Source organism: Oculina patagonica, chromosome 14 (assembly GCF_052425735.1).
Source record: "Oculina patagonica isolate OP01 chromosome 14, crgOcupat, whole genome shotgun sequence".
NCBI classification, from domain to species: domain Eukaryota; kingdom Metazoa; phylum Cnidaria; class Anthozoa; order Scleractinia; family Oculinidae; genus Oculina; species Oculina patagonica.
This window is the reverse complement of record NC_135771.1, coordinates 11,206,462-11,230,256: the sequence shown is the minus strand read 5'-3', so window position 1 is coordinate 11,230,256 and position 23,795 is coordinate 11,206,462. Positions and strand designations below refer to the sequence as shown.

Below are 23,795 nucleotides of genomic sequence, written 5' to 3'. Positions count from 1 at the left end.
ACTAAATGACAGAACTAAAATGATGGTAAGTGGTGTAATGATAAGATGTTTGTCAGCGATGCCACAATCATGGGAGCATCAGAAAAAAAATCCTGAGTTCCTAAAAGGACTGAAAAGGATTCGAGCCTATGACCGGTTTTCCAGTGGGTAAGATTTTTTCCTAATTATTCCACCCCCGGGAGGGGGAGGGGGAACCCCATATGACGGAGACGGGGATGCTCGTTGTCTCACTTAGGGATATAAATAACGGATATTGGTATTGGTCATTTAGGGTGTTCTGGACAAAACGCCAAAACGTTTAGCCGTCAAGATCTCTTTTAAGGTTGCACGTAAATAAATAAGAAACGCCGTCATATAGTGTTGGCGGTCTAGACCGAAGAATGCATTTTTTTACGCCCACTTTCGACACTTAATATTTTTATCGAATTTTATCGAAGAGGAAAAAGGAGACTGTTCAACATAATGTGCCCCGTGGCGGAGTCGAACTTGGGCCGTTCGACTGAAAAGCAAACTGGTGTCCACCAGGGAGCTGGATCCCAGATTTCGTAAACTTTAACTATATATCGTGTTACCCTTACAAATATAGAGAGCTCGCCGTAAACAGGCAAACCAAAGTGAATAGTAGGCTAACCAAAGTGCATATTAAGGCTAACCGAAGTGAATAGTAGGCTAACCGGAATGCATAATAGGCTAACCGAAGTGCGAAGCCACACCCAGATTGATCTCCCTTTTATACATAAGAGTCCCCCAGGGTCCCAAGCTGGTGATATAGCTGGTGACAAGGGAGCTGATTGACACCTTATCATTGGAAAATTGAATGGGCGCAACAATGATATGTGCACAGATAATCGTTTATTGCCGTCATAGAACGTGCCATTAAACATGATTTACAATAGAATTTCTTGTTTTTATTCGATATCGCGTCCGATAAATGTGACAAGTGGGCTTTGCAGCTCGAACAAATAAAGATTAAATACTGCCTGCCAGCCAACGGAATCGTTTAATCGTCCATACGTCAGAAGAACTCAAATTTGTGTTTTATCGAAAAACCTGAAAATCATTTCATACACACTTGATTAACGACCTGGCGGTCTAGCGGATTGAGGTCGATTTGGTGGGTCGGTCTGCGCGCATATTCTTTATTATCTGGCAGTCTACGGTCAAGAAACGTATGGCGGTCTCGGTCTTTTGGAGAAAATAAAAGAAATTTGCGGTTTAGAAAGAAAAAAACATTGCGGTCTGCGTACTAAACTACCCCCATAATAGACCCTCAGTGAAGAGAACCTTTCAGTGAACAGAGAGCCAACGAGAATTTTTCGCTCGTTTGAGAAGTAGATAACAATCAACCTTCGTGTATGCTCAACTTCGTTGACCACCCGAAAATGATAGTGGATGAGAGTGAAAGAGATCTCTTATGCAACTCTGACCTTGCCGCTCAGTTTTCCTCGATTCCTCTCGTCCGATCCTGTTTTTACACGCACGGCAAACGGTTTTCAGAGAAAATTCGTACAGTTAGTTTAGTATGGGTTTGCGTTCGGGTAGCGAACACGCAAGCTTACTAATATAAGCTCTTTTAAAACGAAAAAGCGGACAAAATATTTAAAATTCCATAAACTTCGGTTTCCCGTGTTAAAAATGCTACGTGACGTCGCAATGTTTTGCTTTCGGCTAAGCAGGCACTAACAACTTAATAAGAACTATTGTTGACCAATCAGATTGCGCACTTGTTACTAAGTGTTCTAACCCTGGATGACTAAGAAATTCATGAGCGCATTATATCACTTGGAGTTGTTCCTAATTTGATCCCAAGACAAACAAACGAGAAACAGTTACCTGTCGTAATACCTGCAATATTGACAGCTCTCCAAACGAAGAAGAAGCGAGTAGCGAAAGAGAAGCCGTTAACAACAGATACATTTAGCGGTAAGCAGAAACGGTTTTCAAGATAATGTTGAATCATTTAACTTTTTCTAGAAATCTTGGAGTAGTAGGGTTAATTGTTGCAGTTGAAACTCCATGTACTTGAACTCAGAAAATGATGTTTTTTATTTCTTACACAAATTTCCATACAGAAAATTTATTCGTTTTTTTGGCGTCAATTTTTAGTGTAACTCCGTTATTCTTGTACGTCCGTTGTTTCTTCCCTTCTGTGGGTCTCGCTCGGACGTCATCTCAGCTTTTTGCCGTATTTTGACTTCGAGAAATTATTAGAGGAAATGTTAGCACTGAGAAGTCAAAATCATTTTGCAACATTTTCTTTGTCAACACTTGCAGCAAGATCTATTTCAGTTTCTTCAAATTCGGTTTTTTTTTCATTTTCAGCGAGAAAAATTAGCATAATTGTTTGGTTTTCAACGCCACTTGGTCTAAAAATATATAATTTTGAAGCTGGGTTGATAAGCCTAATAATAAAAAATACTGCAAAAAGCTCGATACAATAAGACAGATTTCATATAACCTTGGGCTACAAGATAAGTTTCTATTTTATTTTCCTGCAAAAATTGCGTTGTTTGTTTACTAGCGAGCTTTGTCTTTTTCTCGCAAAGCTCAGTGTGAATAATGTCTGCCATGTCTTTATAGGCGCAATCTCAAAACACAGGTGAAGAAGGGTCATTCTCCATTTGTGATGAAAACAAAAGAAAAGATGTTTGAATTCGACTAAAACAAAGCGAAAAATTACATTAAATGTGAACAGACATCATTAGAAAAATGTTTTCAACTAGGTGAAGCTTTCTTTAAGAAACTATTCTGCAGGTACTTAATAAATTATGCTGTCTTTAATATTTTGCTTGTCTTGTAACGGCTTGGGTCTTAATCTGTTTGGTTTTCTTCTATTTTTGTTTTCTTTACCGTATTTTCTTATCGGTGTCAGATTTTCTAAAATTCTCTTACGTGGCTAGTTGCTTCACGTATTCGTTGAGGAAAAACGTTGCGGAAATTCGTAATAAAAGTTACATCCGCTCCTTTGAGTTTAAACGCCTGAGCGACAATCGTTGCGGTTTCAAATTTTGCGAAACGCTGCAAGCTACTGCCTGTCAACAAACCTTATCAATATTCAAGTGAAAAGTCGTTTAATATTAATAACAATAACAAGGGAAAAAACTCCCTGAGGCGGAACGGAGGTTTTGCTAAATCGGGCAAGTGTTAGTTAACTTGCACGCCCTTTGTTATGCTAATTCATTAGTAGTGTTTTTGTTTGAACGTTCGAACAGTGCTTGCTTCCGAAAGAATGGCCGATGAAAACGAGAATTCTGCGGCTTCAGGTAAGTTTGTTTTCAAATTATAGCTCACAGGCGATGAAAAAGTTAGATAATGAGATAAAATTTGTTAAGCTTAGCCTTAGTCCTTCGATATATTAAGTTCTCTCGCCAGCGCAGATGTTCAGCGATTTCGTCATGTTCGCCAGTAAAAACTTTCACAACTTCGATCCTTTTAAACTTCGGTGGTGAGAGTAAACGTAATTTTGATAGCGAGGAGGTTTATTTCGCTTAGTACACTTTCTATTTTGGTTTTCGGGTCTAACAAATGACATTTTAGAAGTTTACTAATTAGTAGTTAAGTTCGTTTCAGTTCACGGATGCGTGACATGTTGTTATCGCGAATGAAACATATATTTGCCCGCGAGCGCATACAAACATGTTTCAAATTCTTCAAGATGTAATATTAAACAATGTATAGAACAACGCTCACTGGTTCCGATTTTCGCAGTAACTTCAAAGTTTCAGAGTTCTTTCTCTTTTTTAACTCGCGGATAAATTTGTAACGTTCAATTTTGTCCTCTCATTGTTCAATCGAGATAAAAGAGTTTTATCTGTTCCGAGGAACTTGGGTTGTGGTTGAACTATTAAATTACTTTTTTGTTATGCATCAGTATTACTGACAGTTCTTCCATTCATATCTCACTGTCTCGCTAATTGTTTATACGAATAAAGATATTAGGAATGGAGGATTTCGCACGATTAAAGAATTAACAAGAACTCAAATTCTTTTGAGAAAAGATGTTGCGCGTCACGCAATCACTGCTGTTTGTCACGTAACTCGATCAGTACAAATGGAGGGTCACCTCGTATAGAAGTATAAAAACCCAAACTTATAAAACATGTGTCACGGTGTTGTGTCGGTTGTTTTTCATTGCTTCGTTTGAATTATTTGCAAAATTAACTTTTATGCATTAAACATTATGGACACTGACAATATTAATATTGAACTTTATGGTTAATTAAATATCCGTTGTACTGAAAACAGGGTCTTTGATAAAAGCACTTTTTAAAATGTCATTCTAAATTGAGTATTTTTATGCCCTTAATAAAAATATTTTAAGGGGAAAACAATCTTAGAAGATAAGTTTGCCGTAATGGAAAAAAAATCTGGATATTTTTTATTGACTTTCTTGGTGACTAATTGTGTGATTTCGTATCGAGTTTTCTTAATATTCCAAACGTAAACATTGCACAAGAAGCAACCGGCAACCGTTAACACGACAAAGTTAAATAAATAAAAAATATCTTGGACTAATTAAAAACGCAAGACATTTTCAGCAGGTACTTGGTACTTAAAACAAACAGTGTTACGTTTACGTCTTGAATTGGTGACAGGTTCAGACAGATAAAATTAAATGCTTTTGTTAACAAGCCGTACACATGTCGAGATTTGAATTATTAACATATCAAATATTTTCATTTCTTTGCAAAAGGTGTGACGTTTAGTGAACGCTGCTTCACTTCTTCGTGTCTTAAGTTCAGGCTTACTTGTTTCGCTTGTTCTTCGTTTATTTAAGATTACAGATTTTATCGTTTGTTACGGGATAATTTTTTTAATATTATTATGAAATTTTTTACCACACATTAATACATTTTAATAATATATTAACCGGAAAATTCAATAAAAAACAAAAATAATAAAATTCTGAATTTTTTTTGACCTTATGGGTTCGAAAGTTTTTAATGTTTTTTTTTTTTATATTTTATGTTTTTCATGTATTTCATTAATAGATTGTACAGTAAACAACAGTTATTAGGGAGAAGCTGTAGACAGGGGGTGTCAACTTCTTGCTTTCTGTACCTTATACTCCCAGTTCTTTTATCCAATTTCTCTCAGTTGACTCTCTTCTCCCCTACCTCTTCTGCTCCCCCCAGCCTCCCCTTCCACTATCAAATTCATGAATGTGATACAAATATTCATTCTTGTTACTTAATTTACCACAAATTTATTTTCTTCTGAGATTTTGTTAGCATATCAAAATAAATTTATTTAAATTATAGGTAATAAATATTCAGTGTATTTTTGATACCTGTATTTTATTTTGTACATTTTAAACCCTATTTTCTTTTTGTCATGCACATTTAATCTTTACATGAAATTTGTACAATATCAATGTAAATTAATTATTCATTAACTTTTAAAGTTACATAAAGTCCCTTTGATACTTCTCCTTTAAGAATTATAATTTGTATTATGATTTAATTAGTGCAAGACTGCTGGAAAGCAATGCAACATGGCTCAAAGATGATTAAACTGGATGTCCACAGAAAAGGTTCGGCCAAGAAAACATTTCTCCTTGATACCGACATGGCAGGAATTAGATACCAGCCATCAAAGAAGAACTCAAGATGTAAGTTAGTAACTTCTAAAACTTCTAGACTAGAAGCAGTAGCTATTTCCCGGGGGGGGGGGGGGACTCGCATATGAAAGTGACAGGGATGCTCGTCATCTCGCTTAGGGGTGTAAATTTTGGATTTTTGGTCTTGCTTAGGGTGTTCCGGGCAAAACGCCAATGTTTTTAGCCATAATGGTCTCTTTTAGGGTTACGCACGAAGAAATATACAAATATACATTCTTTTCTTAGTTTTTTGGTATCTTTTAGGGGTCAACAAGAGGTCGAGCCACACCCAGATTGGTCTCTTTTAGGGGTTCTTTTTAAAATTTCCGACAAGCACCCCCGTCTGTTTCATATACAAGTCTCCCCCGGGAGCTATTTGTCCTACAAGACTCATCTAGTGAATAGCCTGCGCAGCTGGCGGTATTGTTGGATTTTAAAGTGCGCAGAAGCAACGACAATGAGCGGTGCAGCCACAAGTGGCTTGGGGAGGAGCCACTCGCTGCTGTGCTGCTCCTTGCTTGTGGAATGTGCGACCAACAATACCGCCAGCTACGCAGGCTATCAAGTGAACTGTAAGTAAATGTGACGGAGGACTTCTTGCAACCCAGATTATAGGTCTGCAAAGCATACATGCAGTTGCCGCTCTTTTGTGCAGTGTAGACATATTACACAGGCTTTCAGTGTTACATGCATAGCACCTTTCTATCGACATACATATTTCGATGTGCTAAACAAACAAGACAGATCGAAATCACCAATCACAACCCATTAGCATGACCATCTGAAGTTGCGGGCTCATTTGCATGAAACTAACACCGGTTATGCATCGGTTTGGATTGGCTCATTTCAAACAACAGTTCGAAAGATGGTGTCAAAAGATGTGTGTAGAAAGACAGCTATGCACATAACACCGAAAGCAGGTGTAATTGAGTCTTCCATAAATCCTCTTTCAAATCTGGTGTGCAACGAATCCAGACTTGCATACATCCACTCTGGTTAGCCTTAGTAGCACTCAGGTTAGCCATAAACACCCTGGCTAGCCTGTTCATGATAAGCTCTCAATAATGGTCATGGTAACATGATGTAACATTAAGATGTATGAAGTCTGCACATCTGCAGTCTGCATTTGTCACATACAATTTTGGAGGACATTTTGAAAACCACCAATTTGGAGAGGGTCTCCATAAGAGAAAAAGAGGGGGTAGTGTTTATCAGAGAGAGTGAGGAGGGGTGATACTTGCTGAATAGCAGGTTTCAAATTGGTACTAAAGGAATATTTACAACTTTGAATACAGATACAATCCTATATGTAATTTGTTGTTTGATTCTCTTGTTTAGTCGAGATTGCCAAAATGACAGATGTACTTTCTGGAGACAGTGTGAGGGATCTTTTCCAAGGATACTTGAAAAAACACTCACTTGATAGATGTATATCAATCAAGTTTGGAGACAACAGCAACGGCGCAGCTCTCAACATGGTGGCTGAGTCAAGTGAAGTAGCTGACTGCTGGGTGAGAGGACTTCAAAAGCTCATCATCAATAAAGGTGTGTTGGATATGAGCAGATTTTGGTGGAATACAATTAGCTTGTTGGGGAAAGGGCAGGGTACTCTTGCACTAAATTAGCCTGCAAATGCAGACATATTTCCAGCTGTCGTTTCTCTCTGCCAAAAAGTAGCTATGTTACTTTTTGGCGGATAGAAACCACAGCCGGAAATGCGTCCACGTTCACAGGCTATTGCACTACAGCTATGCTGGTTTATTGTGATGGCTGGGGCCAATTCATCTACATCTTATTATTTTGGTTCAGGGTAACTTAAAGTGTCAGCCATCTCCTTGTCATAATCCCCCCCCCCCCCTGAGGAACACTGGCACCCATCAGGGGGTCGGGGTGAGGAGACAGCAGACACTTCAGACTAGGCAGACTTATAGGCCTTGTTCTTTTCAAATGAATTTTTTACATTTTGTAAAAAAGTGCATGCAAAATGAAAATCCTTCAATTAACTTGAGCCTGCAGTAAGCAGTCAAATAGATTCTGGAACCTTCTTGTAGGTTTTCTTTTCAGAATTTCTTGTCAGCATCCCGAATTTCTTTCATTTGGGTTACTCTCAGCCCCTCCCCCTCCCTCTCGGCAACCACCTCCTCTCAGGGGGGGGGGGGCTTATGTACCGTCACACAAACACTGACCCCCTGACTGGCCCTGAGCTTATACAAAAAATAAAACTCACAGGAAGAGCAGAAGAAAAGTTGCGAACTATATCAACTTATTTTAAACTCACCTGAAATTTCCAAAAGGGGGGATCGTGATCATGACAAAGGTCCGAACAGTAATCAGACTTGAGAGTAGCCTGCGAACAGGCTTTCCGGAGCGATTGGACGGACGTCAATTTTGGGCGATGTCAATGAAAGCGCCTGTCCAAAAGTTAACTTTTTTTAGCTGGAAAGCCGCCGGTACGGAGACTTCAAGATCAAAGATATGTTGGTTCTGGCGCCCAAACTCCAAAGTCGTTATTTTCTGAGGCGCGGCTACGCAATAGACGCCCCGTCGTCGGTCAGTCAGTCGTCGGTCAGTCGGGCGAAGATAGGTCAAGATCGGGTTCGCTTCAGGCAATCGTCCGTTTTGACCCTCTGATAACCAATACTCGACTCCAATCGTAAAGCGATAATCCTGCAAAACCAACCAATTACGGTTGAAAAACAAACAGATAAATCTTCAGCTCTCCACAGCCACTGGATTTAGTTTCATGTGTACCTGATCATTGGGTAAAATATTAACCATGAAGGCAAAGTATTTCCGGCTGCTGCTGAGAGCTGAAGTATCATTCTGTTTGTCCTCCAACTGTGGGTCGTCTTCAGTCTATCATTCGATATTAGCGTACTCCGCGCGAATATTCTTCGCTCATGGATGGTGAGTCAAGTTTCCACGTTTTCCTTTTTTTAAAAACTGCTTCGCACAAGCTCTTATCAGAAAATATTGAATAATTCCAGAGGGGTTTTAGCGTTGCAAATCCTTTGTACATGTCTCGCAGTTTTGCCGCTTACGACGAAGAAAATTGCAGTAAGTTTACTGTTTACATGGCAAAATTGTTCGAAATAAGTCGCTGTGACTGTCACGGAATCATACAGAAATAAGATCTACTCGATATTACAATAATCCAGCAAAAATCATGGGCGCTTCGTCGTGAGGATTTTACAATGGAGTTTTCAGTCACGAACAGGGTCACGAGTGGAAATCTTCTTGAGATTTTCGTACTGTCGTTATATTTGTTGAACTGTTGTCAGTGGTCGTTTTTAGTGCTATTGTTACATTCGCTGAGATTCCATGGTCTTCCAATTTTCGCGTTTTTTTCTGAATTGGGTCGTGCCGTTTTATATTTCCGCCACTGGTGACCTTGCTGCTTTCGAAAATCTCTGAACGATCGCTCGTGTGACTCTAAAATGAGAAGGGAGGGGTCGGTGTTTTGCTGGCATATGCGCTTAATTGCCCATCTTTTATAATAAAGAAAGATTTTCATAATTTGTTAATTTACGATTCTTTTCCAACAGGAGCTCACAACTCTGTCGCCGTGTCGCGCAAAGAAACTTCTTTTTCAAAACGTAACTATTCCTTTCTTTTTTGCTTTAGATAACCTCGAGAAAGAGGATAAAGAACAGCGAGAACAATATCCTTTAAAACGCTTTTATAAAAAGTTTTCGCTTACATCAAGTTACTTTTCTCACACAGTAATCTAAATGATTCGAAATCTGGGTAAAATTGACGAGAAACGAACTGTCGTCTCTTTTTCTATAAAGCTAATGTGGCACGGTGAGAGTATATACATTAGAATTTGTTTTTCTTTTTTCTCAAAGATCTTTTATTAACGTAAAGTTTCGATAGTAAAGGCCCTTGCTTCTTTGGATTTAGCAGCGATTTCCGTCGTATCGCTTCTTTTCGAGGGTCGCAACTGTCGGGGGGGGGGGGGGGGGGGGGGGGGGGGAGAAGGGGGATCGATACCTTTGCGTAGCTAAAATGACTACCATAAGTGGGTTGATCCTTTTTATAAAAACTCAAATGTCTTCAATAAATAGGGGACGAAAAGGATACATCTCTTTGGGAATAATACATATTGCATTCAAACAGAGTAGTACATTGCCTTTGGAATCTAAAACAAACATCATATCATCTTCATACAGGCTGTTAACGTCACAACAAATCAAGTTTCGGATTAAGGCAGTTCTTTTTGGGGCGTTGTTACTTTCGGACGGTCGCTACCTGGGGGTTTGCTAACACCTGTGAAATTTAATCGTTACTTTCGAAGGGTCCCTTTTATCGGAGCGTTGTTCCTATCGGTTCGTTACTTTCGTTACGCTACTTTCGGGATTTGCTAACAACCGCTACTTTCGAAGGGTCGCTACTTTCAGGGTGGGGGAGCGTCACTTTCGGAGCTTTGGATGGCGGGAGGGGCGTTTCGAAGCCTTGCCGCGTGATGTTTGTAAAGCATTCCCGTTGAAATCGTTCTATTTGTTCCCAGGTACTTACTTTTATTAACCGAGCTCGAGGTCCGCACTGGGAGATTATCTCCCAAGGGTGATATTTTCCCAGTACGGACCCATGCTAGTGAGATTAAATATTTTACGATCCTCTGCCGCCCTGTTGCCCGCGTTTTGCCAGCCAGCCAGTCATTTAACCTCACTCATTTTGCCCGTGGGCATTACGAAAAAAAACCGGCCCAACTATTAAGTCATCACATCGCTCGCTGGTTCATTATTTTCTTTGACAATGATTCACGTGGCTTGTGGATGCGTTTGAGAAATTCGACAAGAACAAAGATGGCTCTTTAGCACTCAAAGAAATCCAGAGACTTGTGGAAGCTTTGAACGTGAAAATGAGTCCTGGACAAGTGAAAAAGAAATTTAAGGTGAGAGAAAGTAATATTTGCATTTTTTACCAATGTGCAATGGTCGCTATCAATCTTTGTCCGACTTTAAGAGCTTTACACTTGAAACGGACGTCTTACTAAAATCTTTATCACGCCGTTTTCAGGACACTTTGACCATAGAGCCCGTCGCTATGGAGACAAAAGCACAATAGACAAATCAGAACTCAAGTAAAAACACGTGACCCTAGACTTGCTCCAAGTCGCTCGTTTGATTCGCAAGAGACCACTGGATACGGAAACGGAGGGCGCGCGCGGGCTTAAAAAACAAATGGCGGAAGATCGTGGCGGAACGAGCCATTCCTCGACGCACGGACAAATGAATTTCGCACGGTCACTCGCGCGCGATTTCAAAGCGAGCTTACTTAAATATTTATCGACACGAAACGAGCGACTTGGAGCAAGTCTAACGTGACCCCTGTAAAGCGCGCGAAAACTTGCGCGACCCAAATCATGATTGGTTCAGGTTACACCTTTCATTGACCGAAAAGACAACATCTGTAATCTGATTGGTTAGAATCTCGGAAACGGGGATTCCAGCTTCTTCCCTCATCATAGAGAGTACCCTGGGATGTTTCTTCCTGTAACTGGTCCAAGACTGAACTTGAAATAATAGAGCCCAGAAAATTTTTGAATTCCAAATTAACGTTAACTTGCCGTACTGCAAAGAGTCAGATCTCCTTTATTACAAAGTTAACAATTTTGGCTTTCGTAAACTACAAAATGTTGGGAGTCAAAATCTTCGAAATCGTCTGCAAATTTTACCCTTATAAGTGGGGTTTTTAACATTTATTTTAAGGAGTCAAACGCAATATACCTTTTTTGCGTGTGTTTATGCCGGCAAACTTGAAGGGGTCTAAATTAAAAAAATCCAACCGTACTGCAGTAGTCTCATTGCAGACGTATTTCCGGTGATGGCCGGAAATACGTCTACGTTCGCAGGCTAACTCCTTCTTTGTCTTTCTCTTTCACTTCCCTTTCGTTCGTCCCTAGTCTTCCCTCAACAGCGAAGTTGCCTGCGGAGGAGGCTAGTACTTTAGTGACACTGTAAATCCTGACCACTGAATTCAAAAAGAAACTCAGTAGCTCAGGTGGGATTCGACCCACGACTTTCTGGTCTCTATAGTACACTGCTTTACCATCTGAGCAAAAGAGCCACGCCTTGTAATTGGGAACAGCGCGCTAGGGAATCCAGTTTGATCTTACATGTGCACATGAAATTGCTGCAACACAGATGTGGAACATGTGTTACATGCAACAAGTTATTGTTTTCGTATTCCTCAGGAGGTGAACACTGATGGTGATGCAGCTCTTGATAAAGACGAGTTTGCTGCATTCTTTAAGACAATATCCACAAGAAAGGAGATTGTTAACCTCATGAAGCAGTACTCATCTAACGGAGCACACATGACAGTAGAGGATTTCCAATACTTTCTGGTGACAGAGCAAGGGGTGAGCTGTGAGTTATGTGGTTAGTTTGTGACAATGACAATCAATCAGGCAATCAATGACTGACTGATGACTGACTGACTGATTGATTGATTGACTGACTGACTGACTGACTGACTGACTGACTGACTGACTGACTGACTGACTGAATGACTGACGGACTGACTGACTGATTGATTGATTGACTGACTGACTGACTGACTGACTGATTGATTGATTAACTGATTGATTGATTAGTTAGTTGGTTGGTTGGTTGATTGATTGACTCATTCGGTCAGTTAGAGAGTCAAACAGTCAAACACAGCCAGTCAGTCATAAAGTCTGTCTGTCTGTCCGTCTGTCTGTCCGTCTGTCTGTCTGTCTGTCTGTCTGTCTGATCTGTCTGTTCGTTCGTCTTCTTATTACGTAAATAAACCAGACAGAAAGATAGTTAGTTATTTTGTCATCAATCGATCAATCGACCGAACAGCCAGCCAACCAGCCTAATAATTGATCCAATCAATCAATCGATCAATCAATCAATCAATCGATCAATCAATCAATCAATTAATCATTCAATCAATCAATCAATCAAACAAACAATTGATCATTCAATCAGTCAAACAGTCAGAAAATCTCTCAATCGGCGTGTCAAATAGCTAGTCAGTCTGATAGTCAGCCATTTAAAAAAAGCTTCAATCCCTTCCTAATTTTAATTTCAATTATTTTTTTCCTTTTTTCCTTCCAGATGCATGATGTCAGAAAGGAATATTGCCTGGAAATGATTCTATCCCATGAACCAACAGAATCTGGGAAGAAGAGGCACGAGTTGGGAATTGATGGTCAGCATTCACCACTCTGTATACGATAAAGATTTTCATTCTAAAAATTAAATGAGCCAGTAGTTGCTTAGTGCATCATGTAGAATTTAAATTTTCTGCAAGAGCCAACGGACAAAACAAAGGGCCCAAATCCTGGTGGATCTAGTCAGCAAATTGTAAAGAATTCGAGCAACATAAAAATTAAGGCTGACCGTACGGTTGGACTGATAGGCCTTAATTTCCAAAATTCCAAATTTCCAATTAAATTTCGCGATTTGGCCAAAAATATGAAATTAACATAAAAAATACAATAGAAAACTTTTGAAACTTTTTTGGAAATCGCGAAAATCGCGAAAATTAAGTCCCGGGAAAATAAGTAACAGCAAGGACCGGCTCCTCAAAGCCAACTCGAACCTAGATCAACGTAACTACACTCGGAGAAATTTCGTCTCCAAGAAAGTCAGTTGTTTGAACTCTAACGTTTCTTTCTTGTAGTCTTACAATCTAAGGTATCGGTACTTTTAATGTCAATTTTTTTTATTCAGTGTAAACACTTTTCCCCTCTATTTCAGGTTTAACAAGCTACCTTCGATCACCGGAAGGCGACATTTTCGACCCCGCCCACGACGAAATCTACCAAGACATGACCCACCCTCTGACGCACTACTACATCGCATCTTCACACAACACTTATCTTCTACAGGATCAGTTGCGCGGTCCATCTAGTGTGGACGCGTACATCAACGCATTGAAGAAAGGTTGCCGCTGTGTTGAACTGGACTGCTGGGACGGGGAATGTGGAGAACCAATTGTTTATCACGGCCACACTCTCACGTCGAAAATCTCATTCAAGGATGTAATCGAGGCTGTTAATAAATATGCCTTTGAGGTGTCAGAGTAAGTTTAATTTTGGATGTGAGAAATTTTAGAGTAAAACATCCCTCACTCAGGGGGAAAAACTGAATAGCTAAGCTTTTCCCCGAGCTTTGAGAATGAAAAGAGCCTGCGATATTTATCAGATACGTTGCTAGGAAACAGGTGACAGCTTTAGAGGGCTAACGAGTGCCCGTTCAAATTTTTGATTGGAGAATGAGACAAGGAAACCCTTTGAGTGCTTGAAAATTTGCACCAGGACAGAACAGAAATACAGTGGTCTTCAAATTTTTGATTGGAGAATGAGACAAGGAAACCCTTTGAGTGCTTGAAAATTTGCACCAGGTCAGAACAGAAATACAGTGGTCTTCAAATTTCAGAGAGGCCAGATATTTCTTTCAATTCTTTCCATGAAAACAATAGCCTTTTAGTAGATTTGCTTAAGGCTAGGCTCTATCAAATTCCCTGGTGTGCCGAGAATAAAGGTTAGTATGTTTTTGGTTTTTGTTGTTTGTTAGGTATCCAGTTATTCTTTCTCTGGAAAACCACTGCAGCCTTCCAAATCAACAGAAGATGGCTCAAATACTTGAAGAAATACTGGGCGGTATCCTTTGTGCTACATGTAATTAAACTCGGAATGGATGTAGAATTCTAAGTAAAGAAATGTTTATCGCGATTGAATTAATGAAGAAACATAGGCAGTTCAGAATGAAGGAATGATCAAAGAAACGAATAAAAGAACGAACGAACGAACGAACGAACGAACGAACGAACGAACGAACGAACGAACGATCGAACGAGAGAGCGAAAAAGCCAGAGGACGGATGGACGAACGGACGAACGGACGAACGAACGAACGAACGAACGGACGGACGGACGGACGAATGGACGAACGGACGGACGGACGGACGGACGGACGGACGGACGGACGGACGAACGAACGAACGAACGAACGAACGAACGAACGAACGAACGAACGAACGAACGAACGATAGGACGAACGAACGAACGAACGATAGGACGGACGGACGCCAGCCGTTTGCACGCCCGCACGCACGAACAATATAACGAACGAGCGAACCAACCAACCAACCGTTGAACTCGTCAACTCTAAATTTAAGGTTTCACGTTTTAGCGAACGAGACACAAAGTCTCCTAAACTTTAAATGAACACTGTTCCTTGACTGAAATAACAACCAGACACTTTGTACAAAGTTCCTGTGGATTCAGAATTTACGACTTTTCCGTCTCCGGAGTTCTTTAAGAATAGAATTCTTGTCAAGGTATTCCTAGTATTGCTTAAGTGTTTACCTACGTATCAATGCTGTGCTGGTATAAGTGTTTTACGTCAATGCTAAGTGTTTAAGTAAAGCGTTTTGAGTGGTTTTAGATTGGCTTTCCGAGCTATTTACGGTTGACTTGGTTTTGCGTGTCGGTGAGCTGTATTATTATTAATATAATTATTTATTTATTTTTTAAAGAAAATGTCCTCTCGCTAAAAAAAAACTTCAATCAGAATTGATTTCCGCAAGTTTTCCCGCGATGCGAATCAGGACTGTGCAAATAAAATATCTGGACCGCTCTTTTAACCAATCAGATTGCGCGGAAGATTTTGGAATTAAAAACCAATTTAGCCATATTACGGATATTGATTTACGTCATTGTAATATTGGCCAAGTGTTTCCTTTTACGTCACTCACGTAGTAATAAAAAATGATTAACGGTTGAAGTATTTCCTCGTACACGTTGTTTTTGTTTGTCACGCAATCTGTCATCTTCTACATCCGGCATGCGTGACGTTTCTCGCTGTTGTGATAAAGTTGTTTTATTGTCACAGTTTCTGCTCTTCTAGAAGAAGAGAAAGGATCCGGTGTCGAAAATAATTGAGCAACATGACCTTATTCAAAAGCAAGAGTTTTAGTCAAAACCAAAACCATCCTCTCTTGTCAAAACAAATTGCTCTTGTTTTTGCTATTTGTCATCGCGTTTTTGTTTGTTTGTTTGTTTTTTCATTTAAGACTTTTAATTGTAAATCCAGAAAACTTTAAAATTCCGGGGAGGAATAACCCCAGGCTTATATTTGCTCAAAGTCCCCTTTCAGGAGGCTTATTTTCGGGGAAGGCTTATACACGGGGAGGGGGGGGGCTCATTTTTGGATGGAAATTTGTAAAAATCCTTGAGTTTCTATTTGGACGGGATACGGTGGCTGAAATATTTCTGATGCATACAAGATACCACGCAGTATACAAAAAGATATGAAACCCAAAACAAGTCCTATAGTCGCTCTGAGCACTCTCTAACAGCGTAAAATATATATAAAAGCATCTTTCTGTAAGAGCTATAACTAAATATTCGCGGAATCGAAGGGCTTACTTGCGTCCCTTGCGGATTTTTGCGTCTCACATTTTTGGGGCTTATTTTATTTTATTTTTTGGGGGGGATCCTATTTTCGGTGGGGGGGGCTTATTTTTTGGAGAATCTTATCTTTGGGGTGGGGCTTGCTTTCGGAATTTTACGGTAAGTCGTGCAAATTGAGGGAAAGGGGGGGGGGTTGTTAGTTTCATGTAGTCACTTTTTTGGAGGGGTCGTTTCTTTGTGGAATTACTTATAAGGAGCTTGCCGAATGACTTGTTTGTTTGTTTTTTTTTTTTCAAAATAATAGATGGCGTGAAGTTGTAAAGTTTAACGGCATATTTGATATCAAACTCTCTTCCCCAAAGTTTTTTTTTAAAAAAAATTCCTTCTTTCCCTCGACCGAAAAGTTTGAACATTCTGGATACCAGACTACGTAAAGCAAACTCTCCTCCCCAGAGGCTCATTTAGTGGGAGAAGGCTCCGCGCGCTTACTTTTCACCTTTCCCCATTTCCCAGCCCGTACGAAACACGAAAGAGGCCTCTGCGGAGGAGAGAGCCCTTTTTTTTTTCGGCCCATTCTCGGTGTAAGTACCTGTGAAACTCTGCCAGTGACGTAAAACAAAGAACGACCAACAAACCCAACATATAGAGCGGGAAAACAATAGCTCCAAAACAAAGATAAATTTCGCAGGTCCTTACACCGAGGTAAACCGTATTTTTCAGGGCAAGAAATTAAAACCAGAGCACGAGACAGATGATGACGAAGAAGGATACGTCACAGACGAGGACGAGGCAGCTGACATCAGTCCGGAGGCTGCAGCCGCTGCACTGGAGAAGGCAGGCGAGGGCGCGGAAGGCGGGACCGCGGAGCACTGCCACCGCCGCACGCTGCTACCACCAGCGCTACTCCGCCAGTAAAAAGGAAGGAGAAGAGACCAAAGAAGGTACAATCATTTGTTAACACGATCTTAGTTTTGGACATGAAATGGTGGGAATCTTATACAGAAAAAACTGTTAGTTAGTGATTAAACTGATTTGCCCGTCTAAGCAATATAAACGTTTCTTAATAAGAAACTACTTTCTTAATTACGTTTGATAAACATATGATAAACAATCGTTAAACACGTAAACGTTTTCGTGTTAACTTTAAGGAAACAAAGCATAGAAAGCTCTCAGGAAGTAACCAATAATACTAACCTTATTAATGTAACTAGTGAACAATAAACGTAAACTTTTAACCATCTTATAACATGCTAAATATTATGGCTTTTTTGTTTAATACTCCAACATGTTCAAGTTGGTCACTTCTTTAATATACTTGTTGTAATAACCATAACCGTTAACCGCTAATATTTTCTGCATTTAAACATGTAAATAATGTAACCTCTTTTAGAGCTAAACTATCTGCATTATGTATGCTCCGCGTTGTTTATCATAACTAAAATTTCACGTAGATTTCTACAACTAATAACTGTTCTTAATTCTATTAAATTTCTTAAGTCTAAGTGGTTTCATGGCATAGATATATACAGAAAACGAGCTTATCTTTACGAAGAGCCTTTCCAGGGATTCTTCTGATACTGATTTTATTAGAAATCAAACTTTTTTCAGTATAACATACATGAAGGAAACCCCGTAAGTTGTTAAACTTTTGTACGATAAAATATCCTTTGACAGGCCAGTCATTAAATTCCATAACTGGTTGTAGTTTATCTCTAGTTCATCGTTCTTTTTTGGATGTATTTGCCATGCAGGAGTCCATTCGTAGATCTTTTCGTGCGGTTGGAAAAGTGGTGCGAAGCGCTGGTAAATTAAAAGACGAAACTGATGTAAGTAATTGTTAAATTTCTGGAATGACAATAAACGTTAATAATAAAAGTTAGAGCTGTTTTCCAATGACAGTCGTATTAACGGTGTAAACAACCAATCAAAACTTGAAGCAAAAACATGTACCTGGTGTAAAACAGTAACCGGTGCCAAGCGCGGGAAAACATGTAACCGGTGCCAAGCGCGGGAAAACATGTAACAAGTGACAAGCGCGGAAAACATGTCACCGTTGTCAAGCGCGGGAAAACATGTAACCGGTGCCAAGCGCGGAAAAAAAAAAGAAGATATGTAACCGGTGCCAGGCACGGGAAAATATGTAACCAGTGACAAGCGCGAGAACATTTGCAGCCAGTGTTAAGCGCGGGAAAACATTTAACCAGTGCCAACGCGGAAAATTTCATGTGTGACACGTGATTCAGTTCAATTTACATTGTGTCTTATTTTGCACGTAATGAGCTGATGAATAGACAATCTGATTGGCTACAATGCGTTGCGCGTGCTTGTTTTAAACAGTTATGGCCTTACAAAGCAAAACCACAGTGACATATATAACAACACTGTCGAAATGTCATTGGAAAACGCTCTTTCTTAGTAAATATCATTTATATATCAACAACACAATTAATTGTCTAAATTGAATTCTAAACTCGAGTGAATTAACTTATTAAAGAAAACGGGATAATCAAATTAACAAAAGTACGACAAGACAGGCTCTTTAAAGTGGACATCAATTCATGCATGTTAACAACTTTTACTTTTGACAACTGACCATTCTTTTGTTTTTTAATGTTCCATAGCTCATGAAATAAAACACTAGGCCGCCTATCAACGGGCATATAACTTATCGCTTTAAACAAGGCCGTTTCAACCTAATCTCAAGTTATAAACATGTATAACAAATTATCTCTATAAACACATTAATTAAATGAAATAAGCCTGCAATGTCAGTGGTGGCAGATGACTGATCGACATTTCTGGCTAAAATAAAATAGAAAATTAAATGTTGATAAGCTTTACATCATGTAGTGTTTTTTGCATTTGATCAGATTTTTACTTAAAAATTTTTAAAAACTTTGGGGGTCAAAATTCTGAATCTAATTTTTAATTCTTGTACCAGCTTTCAAATTCTGATATTTCTGACTCTGACTCGTCCGACGGAGAAAGTTATATTTCTATTTATGCACGAGCCCGCCAGCATGCCAGAGAACTCAGCATCCAAGTGGAGTCATTTTTAGGTTTTGTGAGTAATTAGTAATTATTTCTAGGCCCAGATGAGTGTATTGCTTAACTTGAACACAGTACACGAGAAAATGGAGCCAAGAGGAGGCGCCTGGTCGCCAGCGAATTCCTCTCGATTTATTTTTAGATCATCATTTTTGCGACTTTTTTTGCTTGTTTACAAGCGAAAATAGGAGAATAGCAGTTATGTGGGGCAAAATTTGGAACATTCTTGTCTACTCTCAAGGGACTTTTTTAATTTCTCAAGGGAATATTTTAATTTCTCAAGGGATTACTTTCCGCTGTGGGTGATCACGCGATCTCGTGGAAAAAACGTGACTTGTCACATTTACAAACGTTATATAACAATGTTAAAAGTGACATGTCAGCTTTCTTATCTCAACGCACGTGTGTCTGAAAGGCGATCTATAAAAAGCGTCGCACAAACAATGGATTGCGTAACTAAAACACGAATAAAAGCCACTAGCACTTACATCGTTTAAAAATACAAACGTCAAAATAAACCATACCAAAAAACTTGCTCTTTTCAAAGATATTATTGAAGTTAAAAAAATGCAAGAGATGGGGGCTTCTTTTAAGGCTTCTTTTTTAGGCCAAATTTGGTCGCTACAAGCGCCCATTCTATTTCGTCATCAGCCTAGGTCGTTAGGGACGTGACCTCGCGTTGACAGCAATGTTGCATGAATCGGCTTTACAACATGCGATCGTATCTACGCAGTTCGAGTGGAATTCCAGTCAAAGACAGCAAAATCCTTCGTATTTCATCTTCAAATATAATTCGATAGCATTCACTGTATATATGGCTTTTGTTTAATCCTTCTTAGCCCACGAAGAAGCTGTCTTGATATTCGACCCTCGCATAGACTGTCCACAGCCCTCTATTTTTCGTGTTTTTCGATCGATGAGCGCTCGGTGAGAACGGCGAGAGACCTGGACGCCAGCACAAAACAGAAGAAGCAAGAGGGTGGGGGCGGGGAGCGAAAAACGCCTGACTCGTCCCCAGTCGTCTTCATACAGCACGCGGCAAATATACAGCGGAGGGAGAGATTGCCGCGTGCTATATGAAGACGACTGGGGACGAGTCAGAAAAAACGCAGCTTGAGTGTATCGATTTGTTTACGCAATGTTTTCTCCGACAGTAGTCGGAAATATCCGTATTTTTTTCGTGCTCTTTCGTGGAGCAATCGTAACGATACGGCCTTGAACACATTGAACAGCGGTCTACCTATAACAATTCAAATATGGCGTCACAAAAACAAAGCGTCGAACGCATATTTTGCTGTTTCATTTGCTAATTCGCTGCCGTAATCGACTGCCTCGAAAGGTCCTTGCAATTTTAAAGTATAGAATTGTCAGATCTCGGTGAAATTTGCACTGTTTATTTGTGTAATGTTGAGGAATATGTGTATAAATACCCGGCGCGGACGAGCCATTTTTGACGAAATTATATGGCTGCATTTCCTCCGCGAAGATAGGAAATTGTTAAACTAAACTACAAAGCAACCGTAATGATAAGTTCGAAGAACAATGCACAGGATAAACCTTCGACTCATACTTCATGCAAAAAAAGTCGGTATCTCGAAGAGACTTTGATTGTTCCCAGTGCCTTGAAGTGAATTTATCCTCGCGCTTTGCGTGGAGCGTGTCGTGTCGTGTTGTGTGAATGTTTCGTGGACTGCTTCACGTTTTCAGCTGACGTCTAAATGAATACTGATTGAATAATGACGGCACACGAAATATCAAACTACAGCAACAGATCGAGGCGATAAAAACTTAGTGGCAAACTAATTCGTACGTTAAAGGAAGGACATCAAAATAAGAATAGACAAAAGTAAAAACAAACATACTTTGCCCAAACGTCAACTTCAGTTAAGTCAGTGCACAGAATAAACGCTTAGATGAACATCGTTGCTCAGAAGACCAGAAAACCAGCACCCTTCTCCTTGTCTGGCTACATTTTTATCGGGAAATTTGAAAAGAAAAGTTCGTGAAATGCACATCACTTGTGCCCGGACAAATGAAATTGATGGTAGAGCAGTTTTCAATTGAGTGTCGTAAAACCAAAACCAAAGTAATCACTCTAGCCAATCACAAAGAACACAGACAAGCCAGTAAACCGATCAAAACTCGAAGCAAATACATGTAGCCGACACGAAGCGCGGGAAAACGTGCGTAAGCGAGTCATGATTGGTTTTGGTTTTACTTCTGATTGGTTGAGAAAGTGGCGCGAGGTTTTTAAACCAATCACAAAGCGTAGTAATGCAAAACCAATGCAAACGCGAATTACTCTCGACACTCAAGTGAAAACCGCTCTAAAGTGGGAACAAGTTTTTGTTCCTATGCTGTAACCCTCAGCGTTGTTTCTGTCATGCAACTTGTCTTTGCAAGCGCTAGTTGTTATTTCGGCACAAACTGCGCGAAACAGGGCATTATGAAATACAACTTTAATACTTGAACAATCTCCACAGGAAGAAAAAGGCGGGAAGAAAAAGAAGAAGCAAAAACTGGCCAAAGAGCTCTCCCGTTGTGTAAACTACGTCTCCAGTGTCGGATTCAAGGGCTTTGAGCATGCAAAACAAAATTGTAAGTTACGTTATTTTATAATTAAAACTCTGTTGAAAAAAATAAAACCAAACTTGTCACAGCCAATCACTGTGTGGTTAGCAGCGTAATAAACCAACCGCAGTTTGCAAAACTCCTAACGTGGAAAGCACGGGAAAAGATGTGAGCGGTGACAGTTAAGCGCGGGAAAGTAACCGATAGTAAGCACAGAAAAGTCACGTGATTTTGCACATGATTGGCAAGAACACTTTGCACGAATTTATGAGTGTTTTTCTCCGACCTCATGTGCTTTTATTTTTTATTAGAATCAATTTACTGGGCTAGCGCCCATTCATACGCAGTCTTGATCATCTATTTATCACTTTTATCGGTTAAGGTTCTGCAAATCAGAATTCGAACAAGTATACTTGGCCCAAAGTTTCCATGCCCTCTTATCAACTCTCGTGCGCATATGAACCCGCTAAACTTCAGGCAGATGAAAAAGCTGTGACAATCCAAACTATAGGCTGATAAACTAGGAGGATAACAATAATTAAATTCTCTCTACAAATGCGGCATACAAAACTTATCTTTTCTTTTGGAGTTCAGCAATTTAAGACACTTATTAGCGGCATTTTTAACGGGAACCCCGCCACTTCTGCGCCTGCGCAGTGCGTTTGACCGCTGTGTGGACCGCGGGCTATTGACGAGCGATGAAAATTGAAGAAATATCTCGTTCCTTAAATTTATCTCCGACTGCTAAATTTAACAGTATTACTTCGTTTCATTTTAAACAGACAAATTTCATGAGATGTCTTCTTTCGTGGAATCCAAAATGATGAACTTGATGCATACTCAAGGAGCAGAGTATGCAGAGTACAACAAAAGGCAGTTGAGCCGAATATACCCAGCCGGCGGGAGAGTGGACTCCAGTAACTACAACCCTCAACAGGCTTGGAATGGAGGCTGTCAGATAGGTACAAATTCTCTACCCCTCCTCCCTAGGAGGTTACCTCTGTGCATATGTTATACGGGTATGTACCGCTGGATGAGAACAGTTTGGAGCTTTGTTATAATACCGTGGTGGATCCAGAACTAAGGGGGAGGTTTTTTTGTGTGTGTACGCCCAAAAAAATTTAGCGGGGAGGGTGGGGGGGGGGGGGGAGTCATTAAAAATGTCTTTTACCGAAAATAAGTAGGGGGTTTCGGGCCCCAAGCCCCTCCCTTGGACCCACCACTGTTAAAGTAATATTTTTTTTGCTATTCATATTTTAGTTGCTCTTAACTACCAAACGGATTCTGAACCTATGCATTTAAACCAAGGAAAGTTCAGAACAAATGGACGTGCGGGGTACATCCTGAAACCAAAAGTCCTGCGAGACCGTAAGTACAGCCATGAAACATAGCGTCTTACTTTCTTAATCTTCCGCTCTCCTTAATGCTCTCGTCCTCGATCTATCATGCATCACGTATTTCTCGCGAACTCAATTGTTCCACCCCGGAGAGAGGTAAGAAATCCAGCCTTAAAATTCCGTACTGATGACGTAACTCTACAGAGATCCGTGGGTGTCTCTGATTGGTTTTTGCTAAGTTTGAATTTTCCCACGGAGGTAGCTACCAATGAAAGACACTACACTAATCTCTGTGAGGCTAGGTCATAGAGCATTTATGCAATCTGTGCCAAGCGCGGGAAATCGTGCAACTTGTGCCAAGCGCGGGAAAACGTGCAACTTGTGCCAAGCTAAGCGCGGGAAAACGTGCAATTTGTGCCAAGCGCGGGAAAATGCGCACGAGTTAAACCACGAACGGTTTCTTTTAGCCTGCTGATTGGTTAAAAAGACTGCACACGTATTTCTACGTTTGGCGCGGGTTGCGTGTTTTCGCTTCGAGTTTTGATTCGTTCATTGTATCATTTGCTGTTGAAATTTAATTGGCCAGATTGGATTAGGTTGGTTTTAGATTAAATAAGAAAACCCCCCCTCTTTTGTATTTTATCCTTTCAGCTTCACTCGAGTTTAACCCTAATACCAAGACGGAAATCTCCGGTGTGGATAAAGTGTCGTTATCCATAAAGGTATTTCATTCTTATATCTATCTCCTGTCTTCATTAAAGGCTGGTTCTCCTATGATCGCCCCGATCGTTTCTTTCGCCTCTGTCGCTTCAAAAAAATTGCTTGCGATCGGTACGACTATATGA

At 40.1% G+C, this 23,795-nt stretch overlaps 1 protein-coding gene across 1 annotated transcript in view; it reads left to right on the top strand.

Moving 5' to 3' along the window:
* The first annotated feature begins 1,693 nt into the window (after positions 1-1,693).
* LOC144639390 (1-phosphatidylinositol 4,5-bisphosphate phosphodiesterase delta-4-like) overlaps positions 1,694-23,795 on the top strand; it is a 30,336-nt gene continuing 8,234 nt past the window's right edge. The window contains 18 exon segments of the mRNA XM_078498703.1: positions 1,694-1,923; positions 3,208-3,263; positions 5,468-5,611; positions 6,938-7,144; positions 9,224-9,260; positions 10,367-10,496; positions 11,799-11,966; positions 12,691-12,784; positions 13,336-13,660; positions 14,155-14,240; positions 14,837-14,919; positions 16,715-16,853; positions 16,856-16,935; positions 17,746-17,820; positions 21,526-21,640; positions 22,396-22,575; positions 22,874-22,981; positions 23,602-23,672. Of these exon segments, the coding sequence (XP_078354829.1) occupies positions 3,230-3,263; positions 5,468-5,611; positions 6,938-7,144; positions 9,224-9,260; positions 10,367-10,496; positions 11,799-11,966; positions 12,691-12,784; positions 13,336-13,660; positions 14,155-14,240; positions 14,837-14,919; positions 16,715-16,853; positions 16,856-16,935; positions 17,746-17,820; positions 21,526-21,640; positions 22,396-22,575; positions 22,874-22,981; positions 23,602-23,672 (2,076 nt within the window). The 5' untranslated portion in view covers positions 1,694-1,923; positions 3,208-3,229.